General features: G+C 34.6%; 1 protein-coding gene across 1 annotated transcript in view; it reads left to right on the forward strand.

Annotated features, from left to right (window-relative positions):
* LRRC9 (leucine rich repeat containing 9) overlaps nt 1-14,724 on the forward strand; it is a 95,216-nt gene that overhangs the window by 47,774 nt on the left and 32,718 nt on the right. The window contains exons 17-22 of the mRNA XM_024133083.1: nt 4,476-4,667; nt 5,920-6,045; nt 8,415-8,549; nt 9,581-9,758; nt 11,850-12,070; nt 12,984-13,106. Of these exons, the coding sequence (XP_023988851.1) occupies nt 4,476-4,667; nt 5,920-6,045; nt 8,415-8,549; nt 9,581-9,758; nt 11,850-12,070; nt 12,984-13,106 (975 nt within the window). The remainder of the gene's footprint in view (nt 1-4,475; nt 4,668-5,919; nt 6,046-8,414; nt 8,550-9,580; nt 9,759-11,849; nt 12,071-12,983; nt 13,107-14,724) is intronic.

Genomic DNA, 14,724 nt, shown 5'->3' on the forward strand with positions numbered 1-14,724 from the left:
TTGATTACTGTAGCTTTGTAGTATAGTCTGAAGTCAGGGAGCCTGATTCCTCCAGCTCCATCTTTCGTTCTCAAGATTGCTTTGGCTATTCGGGGTCTTTTGTGTTTCCATACAAATTGTGAAATTTTTTGTTCTAGTTCTGTAATTAAGGCATTATTTGTTGTGTTTACTTCTTTTGTCTTTGACTAGTTTAATCTTCATTTCTGAAATGCTTTTATTATTTTATTTAGAATTCTTTTCTGGGTTCTTTCATCTCATTTCTGAGTTTTTCTAATCCAGATTTATGTTGTTATTTTGTATCTTGTATCATTCTTAAATCTTTTTGCTTGTTCTGAAATAATAGGTTTATGGCTATGATATGTTTCTTGGGCATATATTTCTGGTATACTTTTAGTGCCTGCAGCAATACAGCAATATTTCTCTCTCTCTCTCTTACACACACACACATACACACACACACACACACACACACAGAGAGCTTTATCTGGGATTTGACCTTAAGACTTTTTTGCTGCTCATTTTCCAGTGCAATTAGTTCTTAACTTTTAAAACAAAAGTGAGGTTTGGGAAAGCTTTTCTAATTTCACAGATCTCCCTCTTCTGCTGTTTATATGTACTGTTTAAAAACTGTAGCACTTACTTTCTGAAATTTCCTGGCTCTATTCCCTTCCTCCACTTCAGTCTGAACTTTCTCTTTTATTTGCCTTTTTTGTCCTTATCTTGTTTAATTTTTATTTAGCCCATCAGTTTCTTCTCCAAGAAAGATTCAGTTCTGTAAGGGAGCCCTGGTGGGGCAGTTTGAAGATTTGTAGGGGCTAGACTGCTCCATCCCCTTCAGACCATTTTACTCTAGGTCCCATGCACTCACCTGGTGTCAAAGAGGGCAAAACTCCTCCTATTTTCAACTGCTGTATTCAGTTGGCCCTCACACCTTCCATTGAATATTGGTTGGCTATTTTGGGGCTCTCTTATTCTCAGGCCCATCAGATGCTGCCCTGATGCTTCCTTCTTCCTCTCACATAGACCTGGACACCATGTAGGTCTTGTGGTTGTCAGTGGTTTATCCCCACCAACTTCTTTGAGACTTATGGGGCTACCTTGTTATGTAGCTTTGTTATAAATGTTGTCCATAGAATTTTGGTTTTATTTTTAACTCTCTTTTTATGTGGGAATTCAGAGAGATTGAACACCTATGCTGCCTAGCCTCTATATTCTACAGTAATCAACTTTGTATATGTGTTTAATATTAATTATATTTATCTCAGCATCATAAAAGGCTATGATCTAATTTAATCACTCACCTGTTATTCCTATTGTCTTCTAAGTTTTTAAATTTGCCTCTCATTTTTACTATCATTTTCCTTAAGCGTGTCTCTGATGTGGAGAGTTTCCATACCCATCTTGCATGCTAGGCATTAGTTCTACTAGGTTGCAGAAAGTAAACATATTGTTACTATGTGTTCATCACCCTGGCCTTGCCTTGTGAGTCAAAATACCCAACCTGTGACTGTTTATATAATGGAAGACCTGGGCTTCATAAATGGTGGAAATACATTATATAGTTTTTGTAGAGTTTTTAAAAATCTAAATAAGACATCCACATAAGGTAAATTGAAATGGCATAAGCTGTATGCCTGTCATTCACTCACCTGAACTATCAGAAAAGGAGAGTATCCAAGCAAAAGGAATAGGAACAAATTTTTTTTTTCTCTGAAAATAGCTACACCATAGTCAGGATTGGCCAAGGAAAGACAAATATGTATGGCTATTTGCAACTTTAATAGATTATGGGCCTAATTTTTTACAGAAATAGTACTTCTGTATTATCTTTTCCAATGAGAAATTTATTGTTAAAGTGTTTCTAATGCCTTGAGACAGCTAATCTACATTTAGAGATTGAACTATTACCCCTAAAATATTTTAAAGAGGTCTTGTGGGTTTTAATATTTGTAAGTTGGGCTACATTGTACTGTAACTTACAAAAGATGTAAACTGAAGCACAATAAATGTTAAAACACAAAACTCTGCTACAAAACTGAAAATATTATTCCTTGAATATTTATGGAGTGTATGGAGTCTGTTTTATATTTTGGGAATATAAAAAAGTGAAGATCCCACCCCTGTTTTCAAGGAAAGAGTGCAGTTATCTTTATATGATGCGTGATTCACAAATGCTAGACTGTATGCAAGCGCCAGAATTTGGGACAAGTTTTTAACCACTTTTTGATGAAAAATGGGAGAAGATGGGCCATATAGTAAATTTTTTTAAATCTAAATTAATTTAATTTAAAAGACTGTTTTAAGATTATATCCTTAATACTTTTTTACTGCCAAATATCCTTTTGTTCAAGAAATTATAATCATAGTAAATTATAGAATTTTTTTACTATGCTTACTTATGAGATTAAAAAGTCAGTAACACTATTTGATTTCCAGAAATTTTTTAAATTTTAATGATCTGAACCCTCAACTCGAAACCTGAGTCACTATAATAGACACTATTCCAACAATACGAACTATGCATTATATAGCAGTGACTAATTCTATGTTGAATTCAAACAATTGTTTGTTTTAAACTGTAAAGAAAAGTTTATTTTTAATTTATTGTAATATTATTTTTATTTTTAAAAATATGTTGCAAAATATTTTTTTCAAGTACTCTTTATCTCTTTCTTGTTCTGGGTCTGAGTTCGTATATACTTTAAAAGAAAATTTTGTTTGCAACAAATAGAAGTAACAAATTAAAGTCTTAAAGACTTCTTACAAATATGTAAAATAAAGATCTGAATATATAAATGGCCAAAGATGAGAAACACAACAAACAAACAAAATTTTTAAATGTCTAATACAAACACATGGAGAATATGTGCAACTTCACTGATAATAATGTAAATTAAAATAAGGCGTGTGGGTTGGTGGGTATTTAAGGAAATGAGCATTCTCAAATTCCATTGCTGGAAGAATAAACTGGTACAAACTTCCTTAAAACTATTTGGCAACATTTATCAAGAGTCTTAACAATACAGAAATCCTTAAAACCAGTAATCTTATTTCTAAAAACCTTTTCTGAAAAAATATTGGCGTCTCAGTTAAAGTATTATGACCATGGACATTTGTTGCAGTGTTGACAACAATTAGAAGCCACATAAATGTCCATAATGAAATGTTTAAAACAATACTAATGGGGCTTTCCTGGTGGCACAGTGGTTGAGAGTCCGCCTGCCGATGCAGGGGACATGGGTTCGTGCCCCGGTCCGGGAAAATCCCACATGCCGCGGAGCCGCTAGGCTCGTGAGCCATGGCCGCTGAGCCTGCACATACGGAGCCTGTGCTCCGCAACGGGAGAGGCCACAACAGTGAGAGGCCTGCGTACCACAAAAACAAACAAAAAAAACAATACTAATAATTCACATATTAGAATACTATGCAATCATGAAAAATCATTTTAAAAATAAATTTATTTATTTTATTTATTTAGTTTTGGTGGCATTGGGCCTTCGTTGCTGCACACGGGCTTTCTCTAGTTGTGGCGAGCAGGGCCTACTCTTCATTGCAGTGCGTGGGCTTCTGACTGCAGTGGCCTCTCCTGTCGTGGAGCACGGGCTCTAGGCGCACGGGCTTCCGTAGTTGTGGCACTTGGGCTCAGTAGTTGTGGCTCGTGGGCTCTAGAGTGAAGGCTCAGTAGTTGTGACACACGGGCTTAGTTGCTCTGCGGCATGTGGGATCTTCCCAGATCAGGGCTCGAACCCATGTCCCCCACATTGGCAGGTGGACTCTAAACCACTGTGCCACCAGGGAAGCCCCATGAAAAATCATTTTGAAGAATATTTAATGGTGTGTGAACATGTTAGAAGGGTACAAAATTCTATATAACAGAATAATAAATATGTTTTATATAAGAAAAAATATATTGGCATATAATAAAAAATGTTTTCAGTGGTTCTTTCTGAGCAATAGAATTATATATGCTTTCTATTTTTTCTTTTTATTTATTTACTGTATTTCTCAGATCTCCAACAAGAACATGTGTTACTTTAATAATTTTTAAAAATTATTATTAAAAATCATGTACTTCTAAAAAAGGAAATTAAAGAATGGAATAGGTTTAGTTTCTGCCTCTGAAGATGAACCTTTTTTAACCAGGCCATGAGTTCAATGGTATAAACTAGAAGCCTAGATATAAGAAATGTAATTCTTTGTTTGTTGGAGACAATTATCTTGCCAGTTTCTCTTTGCCTTCTCCTCCATGAAAACAAACATTGCCACTCTATGTTAAAAGGCTGAAGTGAGAATTAAGAGAAAATGACTAGGAAAATATGTACATTGATACCATTGCTGCAGTATAACTACTGTTTAGGTCTTCTGTGAGGATTACCAAAAAAGCACGTAAAATACTTAGAGAATCAGAGAGAAAAGAAGTATGTAAATACAAACCGTGATCCTTCTAGCATCACTTCTATTTGTATGTGTTGCAGTATAACCTTGAATATTTGGATGCAAGCCATAACCATGTGATAACTCTTGAGGGATTTAGAGGTCTGATGAAACTTAAGCACTTAGACTTGAGCTGGAATCAACTGAAAAAGTCTGGCGATGAAATAAATATGTTATGCAAACACACCACAAGCCTTCTCACTCTGGATATTCGACATAATCCATGGCAAAAGGTATGTAACAGAAATGTTTATAAAAAAGCAAACAATCATTTTTATTTCAAAGCTGTTTTCTCACTACTATTCAAGAATAGCCAGAAATAGGCAAACTATCTTTGTCTCGCTAGAATTCCCTTAAGTATTTCATAAGTTGAATTTAGTGTAGTGATCAAGTGAATAAAATGTTACTATAAGAAAAGTCTTTAATTTCACATCAGACTTTTTTTGCAATCTCTAATAGTTTAAGAGTATTGTGGTTTTAAGAGTGTTAGATGTCACTGCCATTTGCACACCTTCAGAGAATTTTCATAGTGCAGTATAGCTCAGCATGCTAGAACCCTACTGTAATGAGGCATAGGAACCAAGAATATTAGAATACAGTGAGAGAAACATACTATTAAAGGGGAAAAAATTAACAAAAGCATGTTTACTTTTAAATTAACAATAGTATGTTTCTCTCACTGTATTCTATTATTCTTGGTTCCTATGCCTCACATTCCCTGATAAACCTGAATTATAGTCTTATTTATGTTCTGTTACAAAAAGGTAATTTGATTGAATGCTATTCTTTCTCATCACAAAAATATGTAGATTCATGCTAAGAAATTTCAATATTCAATGATTATATTGAAGAGTATCTCCAAGTATTTAAAATAAGCCCCAAGTTTATAATTTCAAGACTATTCCTTTCCTTGCTTTTCAAAAACATATATAGACTGTGTTCAACATTTTTAAAAGGGACTAAAGCATGATTGGTTCTATTAAATTGGCCATATTACTATGTCTATACTATTGTATTTCTCCTTTTTAGCTCAGTAAAATTGAAGGATATTTTTCTTTTGCCAAATCAGACTTTCTGAATGATCACAGTACAGCTATAGCCCTGTTGCCAAATTAAATGTCAAGAGCTGAAGATCTGTATTGGATCACCCATGGAGCTGACTAGCTAAATGCTGATCTAGATAAACAGGAGGCACTGAAGTTGTTCTGTGAACACTTTTCACCACAGTCACTTTTCAGCAGCTTGTGGGATTTCCTCTCTTCACAAGAGTAGAACTATCCACCTTCAAACAAAAAAGATTAATTCTTAAATATAATTTAATTTCAACTATTATTTAAAGAATTAAGTTAAGCCTTTATTTTTAGACAAATATAATAAAGTAGGAGATGCATAATTTGAATTATGTGGGAAGGAACAAAGAACTCCTTTCCATGTCATAGCACATGTAATATTTTGTAAAAATTAACTTTCGGTATTTTTCCCAAGCCAGCCACATTAAGGCTGAGTGTTATTGGCAGATTAAAGACTCTTACTCAGTTAGATGGAGTCCTTATTTCTGAAGAAGAAGCAACAGCAGCTATGAAATTTATTTCTGGGACAAAGATTACTCAGGTTGGATTTTACTGTTTAATATTTCTTGTTCTATTTAGAATATACAAATAATATTTCCCATACTCTTATTTTGTTATTGAGATTTTATATTCTCTCTTAGCATGCTAATAAAAAATCAGTCTATAACAATCATATCACTTGAATTTTTTTTTCTGTTTAAATGTATTCCATTTAAATACCAACTGGGTGTATGGATTCTCATCCCTGCACACTACCCCAAAAATACCTCTAGGGTAACTGTTTTTTTCCTAGTCAACCTGAACTCACCAGAGTCCTTTAGAACCTACATGAAAATAAGCAACTTTCTGTGGATAAGGTAAGCTTCGAGGCCTTGAGAAAGCATTTAGTAAATTATTTACCTAGTATTGATATTGTATGTGTCTGGCTGAAAGAAAACAAAACCTATTAACTTGGGGAAGGGGAAATACCTATATTATCCAGATTAAGAACCCTACTTTGGCCAAAGTAGCTTCAACATCCTAAATATCTCCACTCTAGTAATCTAGCTATTTACTTTTTGTGGAATATTTGAATACTAATTCCTTAATGTAATGTTTAATTTTGTATCTGTTCAAAGTGAAGGAAAGAAACTCTTTTGTTGATAAAAATATAATTAACTCCTGAAGAAGAGTTGGGGATTTATCCTACCAGAAATCAAAACTTAATAAAATCCTGTAAGACAATGTGGAATTGGCAGAGTTAGACAAATAGACCAATACAACAGAGTATAAAGACCCAGTGTAGACCCACACATACCTGGAAACTTGATAAATAACAGAGCTGCCTGTACAAATCAGGGAGCTAGTCAATAAAAGGCACTGGAACAAGTGCATTAAGGTTTTCACTACAAAAAGCAAAACCAAAAATGTTTTAGAAGAAAAGATCAGAGATTATCATTGTAACCTTGAATGAGGGAAGAATTTATTATGTAAGAAACAAAGAGCATAAACTATAAAAGATTGGATTTGTCTATGTTAAAATTAATACATCTATTCCTCAAAGGGCAGAAAGTGAAAAGACAAGCTATATAGTGGGAAAAGAAATTTGAAACACATCTGAAAAAAGATATTCTTTATATATCCAAAATATATCAGGAAAAAGACAACCAATCAAACAGAAAACTGAGTAAAAGCTTTAAACAGACACTTCACTAGAGAGGAAATCAGAACAGCCAAACAACTTAGGAAAAGATGCTCTATCACATTAATACTCAAGAAAATAAACATTAAAACTTAAATGGGGCTTCCCTGGTGGCGCAGTGGTTGCGCGTCCACCTGCCGATGCAGGGGAACCGGGTTCGCGCCCTGGTCTGGGAGGATCCCACATGCCGCGGAGCGGCTGGGCCCGTGAGCCATGGCCGCTGAGCCTACGCGTCCGGAGCCTGTGCTCCGCAACGGGAGAGGCCACAACAGAGGGAGGCCCGCATACCACAAAAAAAAAAAAACCAAAAACTTAAATGACCTACCAATTTATGGCCAGTATTGAGGGGGGAAAAAAACCCTTGACAATATCAAGTTTTAACAAAGGTTTGAAGTAAAGGTTAAAATTGGTACAACCATTTTGGATAACAAATTGGCCCTATCTAGTAAAGCTGAATATATACATACCCTAAACCTAGCAAGTTATACAGTTACCCTTGCATATATATACCAAGAGTCATGCACAAGAATATTTATGACAGCAATGCTTATAATAGCAAAAAACTGAAATCAGCTCAATGTTCGTTCATTCATGGGAGAACTGATAAGGAAATATTATATAGCAATGACATATGAATGAACTACAGCTACAGGAAGAAGTGTAAATGAATCTCATGGATATAATGCTGAGCAAAAAAGCAAGTCATAGAAGAATATAAACATATTATTCAATTTACATAAAGTTTGAATATGTATAAGACTAATATTTTATTTATGGATATAAACATAAGTCTATAAAGAAAGCAAGTATGGTAGATACAAAATTTGAGATCATTTGATTGCTTCTTAGGGGATTGATTCACTTGAGATGAGTGATGGCTTCCAAGGAGAAGGAGAGAACAAAATATTAGGATGGGGCACCCAGGGAGCTTCTAGGGTAGTAGGAATATTCTGGGTCTTAAACTGGTTTCATGATGGATTATATGGTGTTTGTTTTATAATAATCCTTTCACAGTTTTATATATATTATTTTGTGGTTAAAAGTCTGCTAAAACAAAAAAATGAGTGAGATATATAAAGTATATCCAGATACTGAAAACATTTTAAGGCAAAGAAAATGTCATATTTTAAAAGTATTCATTGGGCCGCTCATCTAGGAAACAATTCTTTTAACTATATATATATGGACCTCTCTGTGCTATTTCCTTTATATGTTTCTTGTTTTATTAGTTATCTCTCTTACGGCATTCTAGTACTAAAGAGGAGAGATCACGGATTCTTAGTATATGGCCTTCTGCCAAAATTCTGACACAGATTTCAAAGTTAGGACCACATTCACATCTGAGTGGAAACTGGTACTTGAAGGTAAAGACAATCTATTAAACCTAATATAAAAATTTAATTTCAATTGTTTTTTTAGTCAACTTTGGCCTTTGTATCATAACGAGGGCATACATAGGTAATGGGCAGAAAACTGGAAGAGCCAAATTAAAAGTAAAAGAGAAGTCAAGTCATGAGTAGTTATGTCACAGGGGCTAGAACTCAGCAGTGGTCACTACAGAACAGGAAATTTAGGATAAAGGTACACTACAAAACCAAAGGGTAGATTCTGATAATATATCAAAATATGCAAGAAAACTTTAAAGCTCAGAGCCAGAGACCAAGCCAAAAGTTTGGATGGCAAGGTAAAAGGGATCAAGAATCCTGGCAAGAGAATGGGGGAACTGGTCAGAATTCAGCCAAGGCTAAGGGAAAAGTTTTGGAGCACTAGCAGCTTCTTGCTCAAGAAGCACCTTTTTACCTCTTGCCAAAGATAGAAACTGGGCTAAGAGAATCTGACCCTTGAAAATGGAAGATATTAGTGGCATTCCTTTTATTACAGAATATACATGGATATTTAGTTGTGATGCCGGCTCCGTGATAGTCTTAGCTGACCCCACAGGGAGTTGTGAAATTAGAATGGCCCTTTAAATCTGTCCCAAGTTGTGCTGAGATGGCCAGGCCTTTCTTTCCCTTCATCATTGGATGTGGGCCAACTTGGGAAGGAGCATGACCTTGGGCAAGGCAGCTCTCTGCTGCTGATGCTGTCCCTGAAGGGACTGACAGTTGAAGGCTTTCTGCCAACAGCACTTGCAGCAACTGGGACAAGGCCTTCACTGCGGCGAATCTGACTGGCACAGCTCAGTGTCTATAATACCATATAAGTCCCTCTCTGAGTTATAATCTTGTCAAATTTTACTTTTCTGTAAACTAAGAACTTTGCAATATCTTTAGTTCCTAGGGAACTTTTTAATGTTACTTACCACATTTGAATTATTTCATTAACCTTTTTATCTTATAACATTGAAGTTACTGATGTCATCCAGAAGCAACATATAATGTGAATTATTCTACAGATAACTGCCTTAAATTTAGATGGGCAACATCTTTTTGAAATCACAAATTTAGAAAAATTGGAAAATTTGAAGTGGGCATCATTCAGCAACAATAATCTCACTAAAATGGAAGGCTTGGAATCTTGTGTTAACTTGGAAGAGCTCACATTAGATGGAAACTGCATCTCAAAGATAGAAGGTAAGGTATTAGAGAATTCTAAAGTGTTAAAATATGAATGTCTAATTAACAAGAGCAAAAAGTGAATAACACTGAGGATAGAATTTCTGAAGAGGAAGGTCTCCAGAGAATTTCCAAGAAGGTTTCGAGTAGAGTATTCTAAACACCTCTTTAGTGGGATCTGTGACTGGCTGCTATATATAATGAGCCCAACTAGCTGCCTTCCCTCCCCTCTTTTAACCAGTGTTTACCATCTATTACCAAACTTAGCACATTACAAACTAGTCAGTATTCAAACTCTGTACCATTGAGTAAATAAATGAAAGAATGAGGTGTGCTTTTGAAAAAGATAAAGCAGCTCAGTTCATTTTTCAAAATATGGAATTAAGGTTACATTTGGAAATTTGAAGACTTTCAACAAAATGAACATTTTATTCACTAGAGGTTGAAAATCAGATGTACTATATAACCTTTTACTGGAATCCACATACAAGTACAAATTAAGCAGCTTTACTAATGCCTGCATAAGTGTACACACACACATATCATGCATACTTATCTAGGTATAATACATTTCTGGATGTGCATTTTGGTAAAAAGGCTGTCCTCGTCAAGGAGAGAAGGTAGGAATTGAAAATCATGCCTGGGAAAGAGACTTAATTTATACTTTATTAGCTTTTGGATTGTTTTTAGCATGTGTGTACTACCTTTTTCATAAAATAGAAAATTTTACTTTAAAAAATTACATATGCAAAAGCAAGTATTAAAAACAGCATGTATAACATTTGTTATACTTTATTTTAATGGCTGTTAACAATAGTTTCTAAAAATTGTTTGATCATAAGAATCACTTAGGATACTTATTGAGTATATAGATCCACAGGCCTCTCCTCTGTAGATTTCAGCTAAGTAAACAGTGTGGGGGTGGGGAGGTGTAGGTCAGGCATCTGTGTTTACAACTATCACTAGTCTCCATTCCCATACAATAGGGTGTTAATTTTGCTATGTATATAACAGTTGAGAACCCTATTTCCTTTTTATTCCCCTCCATAAGCCCACTGAAAGGAAGACTCCTTCAACCTGTATTTTCCCTATACCCACTTTTCAAACATAGCTACCCCACTAAACTTTAACAGATATTTATCTTCTTTTATCCAAACACAGATAGGCTTAATATGCATTTAAGGATTTTTGCTTTGATAGTACATCCTAACTTGCCCTAGATTGATTGCTTTCAGCATTTCATAGTCCCATGATAAAGGCTGGTGTGAAAGGGGTGCATGAATAAAATTTATTGAGGACTGATTATTTATTTTCCAAAAGCTATAACTGATACTTTTCAAATGCCATTCCATATAATTACATAACTGTTAGAAGTAGATTTCAGTATATCCATTTCATGGATGAAGAAAATTAGGCCCAGAGGTTACATAATTTTACATAATTTACCTATGGTCCCAAATCTAGTGTGAAACCAACATTTGAAACCAGCTCTGACTCCAGAGTTCTTATCTGTCAACAGCACCGTCCTACCTATAGTTATAAAGTGTCTACAGCATGTAATGTACATAGGGGGTTAGATTGTGGTGGGAAGAAGCATTTTCTAAAGTTCTGTCTTACAGTACTTTCAAGCATACAAAGGTAGAATTAGATTCTTTTTAATACAAATGATGGCACAGCAAGGAATACTTTCCAGAGTGTTGTATTCTAGTTCCTTACCCTTAATGTTTTACAATGGGGGTTGGTGATTATTTTGAGCTTTGTAAAGTAGAGCTTTATATTATTGTGATGGTGAAAACCTTAATTAATTACATAATTTAAAGGTTATTTGAAAGCTTAATTCAGTATTTCCTATACAATACCTTCCCTTAACACCTAAAAAAAATGAGTCTACTTGGAAATCCAAAATTGGAATTTAATATATTATCTAAGACTTAGTACACATTCTATTCTTCTTTAACAAAAGGAAAAACAATGATGGTTAATATTATAAAATTTGTAAAGCCATTTGAACTTAGAAAAAGAGAAACAGTAAAACAACCAGCCAGTTATTTTTTAAATTAACCTTTCAGTGCTGTCTGAATCTTTTCTTGAATTTGCTTATTTTTCTAGGCATTTCCAAGCTGACTAAATTAACCCGCCTCAGCATAAATAATAATCTCCTCACTGGTTTGGAAAAGCATACTTTTGATAACATGCTTCATCTTCATTCCCTTTCTCTTGAGAACAACAAAATCACTTCATTGAGTGGTTTACGAAAAGCTTTTACACTAATTGAATTATACATAGGCAATAACTATATTGTTCTCAATCAGGAGATCTACAATTTAAAGGTGACTATCTGGGGTACTAATGTTTTTGGTTTTCTAAATATTTTCTTATTTCTTTATACTATGAAAGTAATGCATGTTCACTGTACAGAATTTGGAAAATATAGAAAAATGTAAGGAAGAAAATAAAAATCAAGAAAAATGAATTTGATGGCCATTTCCTACCATTGGGACTTGCAGTGGCCTCTTTCCTTTTGCTGATACCATATTGCTAGGGCTTTATCTCCTACCAAAAACTTATGTCCATTTCCCATCTTTCCTTACTTGCAGCCTTATCATCATTGTATTCCCCCAATACAACTACTTCTAGAGCTGCAGAGTCAACCTAATCAACAACAGCAACAAAACAAACCATTTTACATTATAGATGCAGATTAGTTTTACTCCCTCTTGTCTTAACCTCTCCCATCCATATCTACTCAGGGCCCTTCCTTCACAACAAACATCTTATCTAATAAGGAAGCACATTTTCCCTTAAGATGAATTCTGCTACTCTCTTACAAGGCAGAAGCACTTCAGTTTTATCCCTCATCAGAAGACTGTGTTTTTCATTGTTTTATTTCACTGTTGTATCTGTATACACACATACTATTTAACAGATCGTTATTCCATAAACAAAGTATATGTTTTAAACTTTGCTAAATTTCTTTACAAGTCTTTATCATGGGTAATACATTTAGCATCAGCATCCAAAAAGGGATTCTGATCATATAATACAGACCACTGAAATTAGACCTTAATAGTATGAAAGTATAACGCTTGCACTAAACAGCAGCATACTTAAAAGCACTCAAATCACTATGAAATGATAGAGTAATTTAATATTAAAATTCAAGGGTGATTAAACTCTGAAGGGGAAAAAAACTTGTTAGAGTGAGATATATATCACTTTAAATGTATGTATTTTTATTACCAGGGTTTATGCAACCTGGTCATTCTAGCCATGTATGGAAACATTATTGTATGGAATCAAGAAAACTACCGGTTGTTTGTAATATTTCATCTTCCAGAACTGAAAGCTCTGGATGGAATCTCAATTGTAAGTTGTTTTATTGACTCATAGCATTTGGTCCAGGCTTCATATTAATATATCCGTAGGCCATAATCATTTTGAATGTTGCTTTATCACTAGTATGTTACCCTAGCTTATTATGCTTATTAAAATCTAGGTCTCCAAAGCACATTTCAGATCTGGGTTTTAAATGTTTCTCCTCTGGCCAGTTTTTAATTGTTTAAATTGAGGTAGTCGGGGAGGGAAGATGCTGCTTACATTTGCACCCACTGAATTCAGTGCCTAACAGATTTATGAGACAGGATAGGAGAAACTGCCTTGGACCCCTACTGTCCTCTTGGGGCTAAAAACAGCTTCCTATTACCTGGAAAAATACAGTTGTTAAGATTTAAGAAAAACATATTTGAACCAAAAAATGGTATGTCAACATTACTAGTAAACTATACTAGTAAAAAATAACTTTTTATACTGTGTAAAAAATAACACAGAACATAGGACTGAATATGAAAGCAATATTTGGAAACTTGGATTCTATAACTAGTAAGTTCATACAGGGCTCCTGATTTCCATGTAACAGGATAAGTGCACAACAAATGGGTGACGAATAAAAAGGTTCCCTGTGTAACATTGCCTAGCCCCTGTCAGACAATAAAACTCATCAAATTTCTAGGAAATTGAGAGATAGTTCATGATTATTTGGGACTTTGAGGTGCTCTGAGAAGATTACTAATTCTAACCCTGATTTTTTCAGGGCCCTCCTCAGAATGAAGAACCAAAAACATTCTCCCCCAAACACAAACAATTCTCTAGAACTTGTATACTGGGTTTTATTTAGGTGTTGGCTTTCATTGAGGGACGTTTTAAAAACAGTCTCATGAAACTAGTACTGTATGTGCTCCAATGGTGGTGTTGAGTACCTTATCCTTCCTATCTCTCTGTGCCCTCATTTGAAGGGCCACCTGAGAAAGTGCTTTTAGAAGTCAGTGTAGGAAAAACTTTTCCCCCTGAGGAAAAGTTATGCTCTCCTCACTGACAATGAGTATTTTTAAACTATTTTCCTTTTCACTTTGACTACCTAAAAGCTCAGGGCCACATTTATGGTTCAATGACAGAAACCCTGTAGGACTTATGGTCTATCTGTCCCTATCCTCAGTTTTGATCTATTCTAACTTACATCATTCTCAGTCTTGATCTTCAGTATTTATTATTTGCATTTTACTATTTGATTATATGTTCCTCCTGTAAGCTGCCACAAATTCTTTGTGGAATGAGGTAGAATATAAATATATGAATTAATAATGGACATGAAGACTAGATTGAATAATTTAGACTTTAATTGAGAAGTAATGGGAAGGCATTGAAGATTTTTGAGTTGGGGAATAACGTATTGAAAACTATATATTAGGAAATTTAACAGCAGTGTTTAGAGTGATCGATGAAAAACCAACAGGAGGCTATTAGCGTGGTCTACATGTGAGGTAATGAGAAACTGAAATAAACCAAGGGGAAGTGGTTTTAAAAATGGAGAGCTGAAAGGTAGGAGAAATACTGGGAAGAATTGACAGAACTTGGCAACCAATTAAATTTGAAGGACGAGGAAATGGAAGAATAAAAGATGTCTACAAGACTTGAGTCTATTCCACTA

This window comes from Physeter macrocephalus, chromosome 11, assembly GCF_002837175.3.
Source record: "Physeter macrocephalus isolate SW-GA chromosome 11, ASM283717v5, whole genome shotgun sequence".
Classification (NCBI taxonomy): Eukaryota; Metazoa; Chordata; class Mammalia; order Artiodactyla; family Physeteridae; genus Physeter; species Physeter macrocephalus.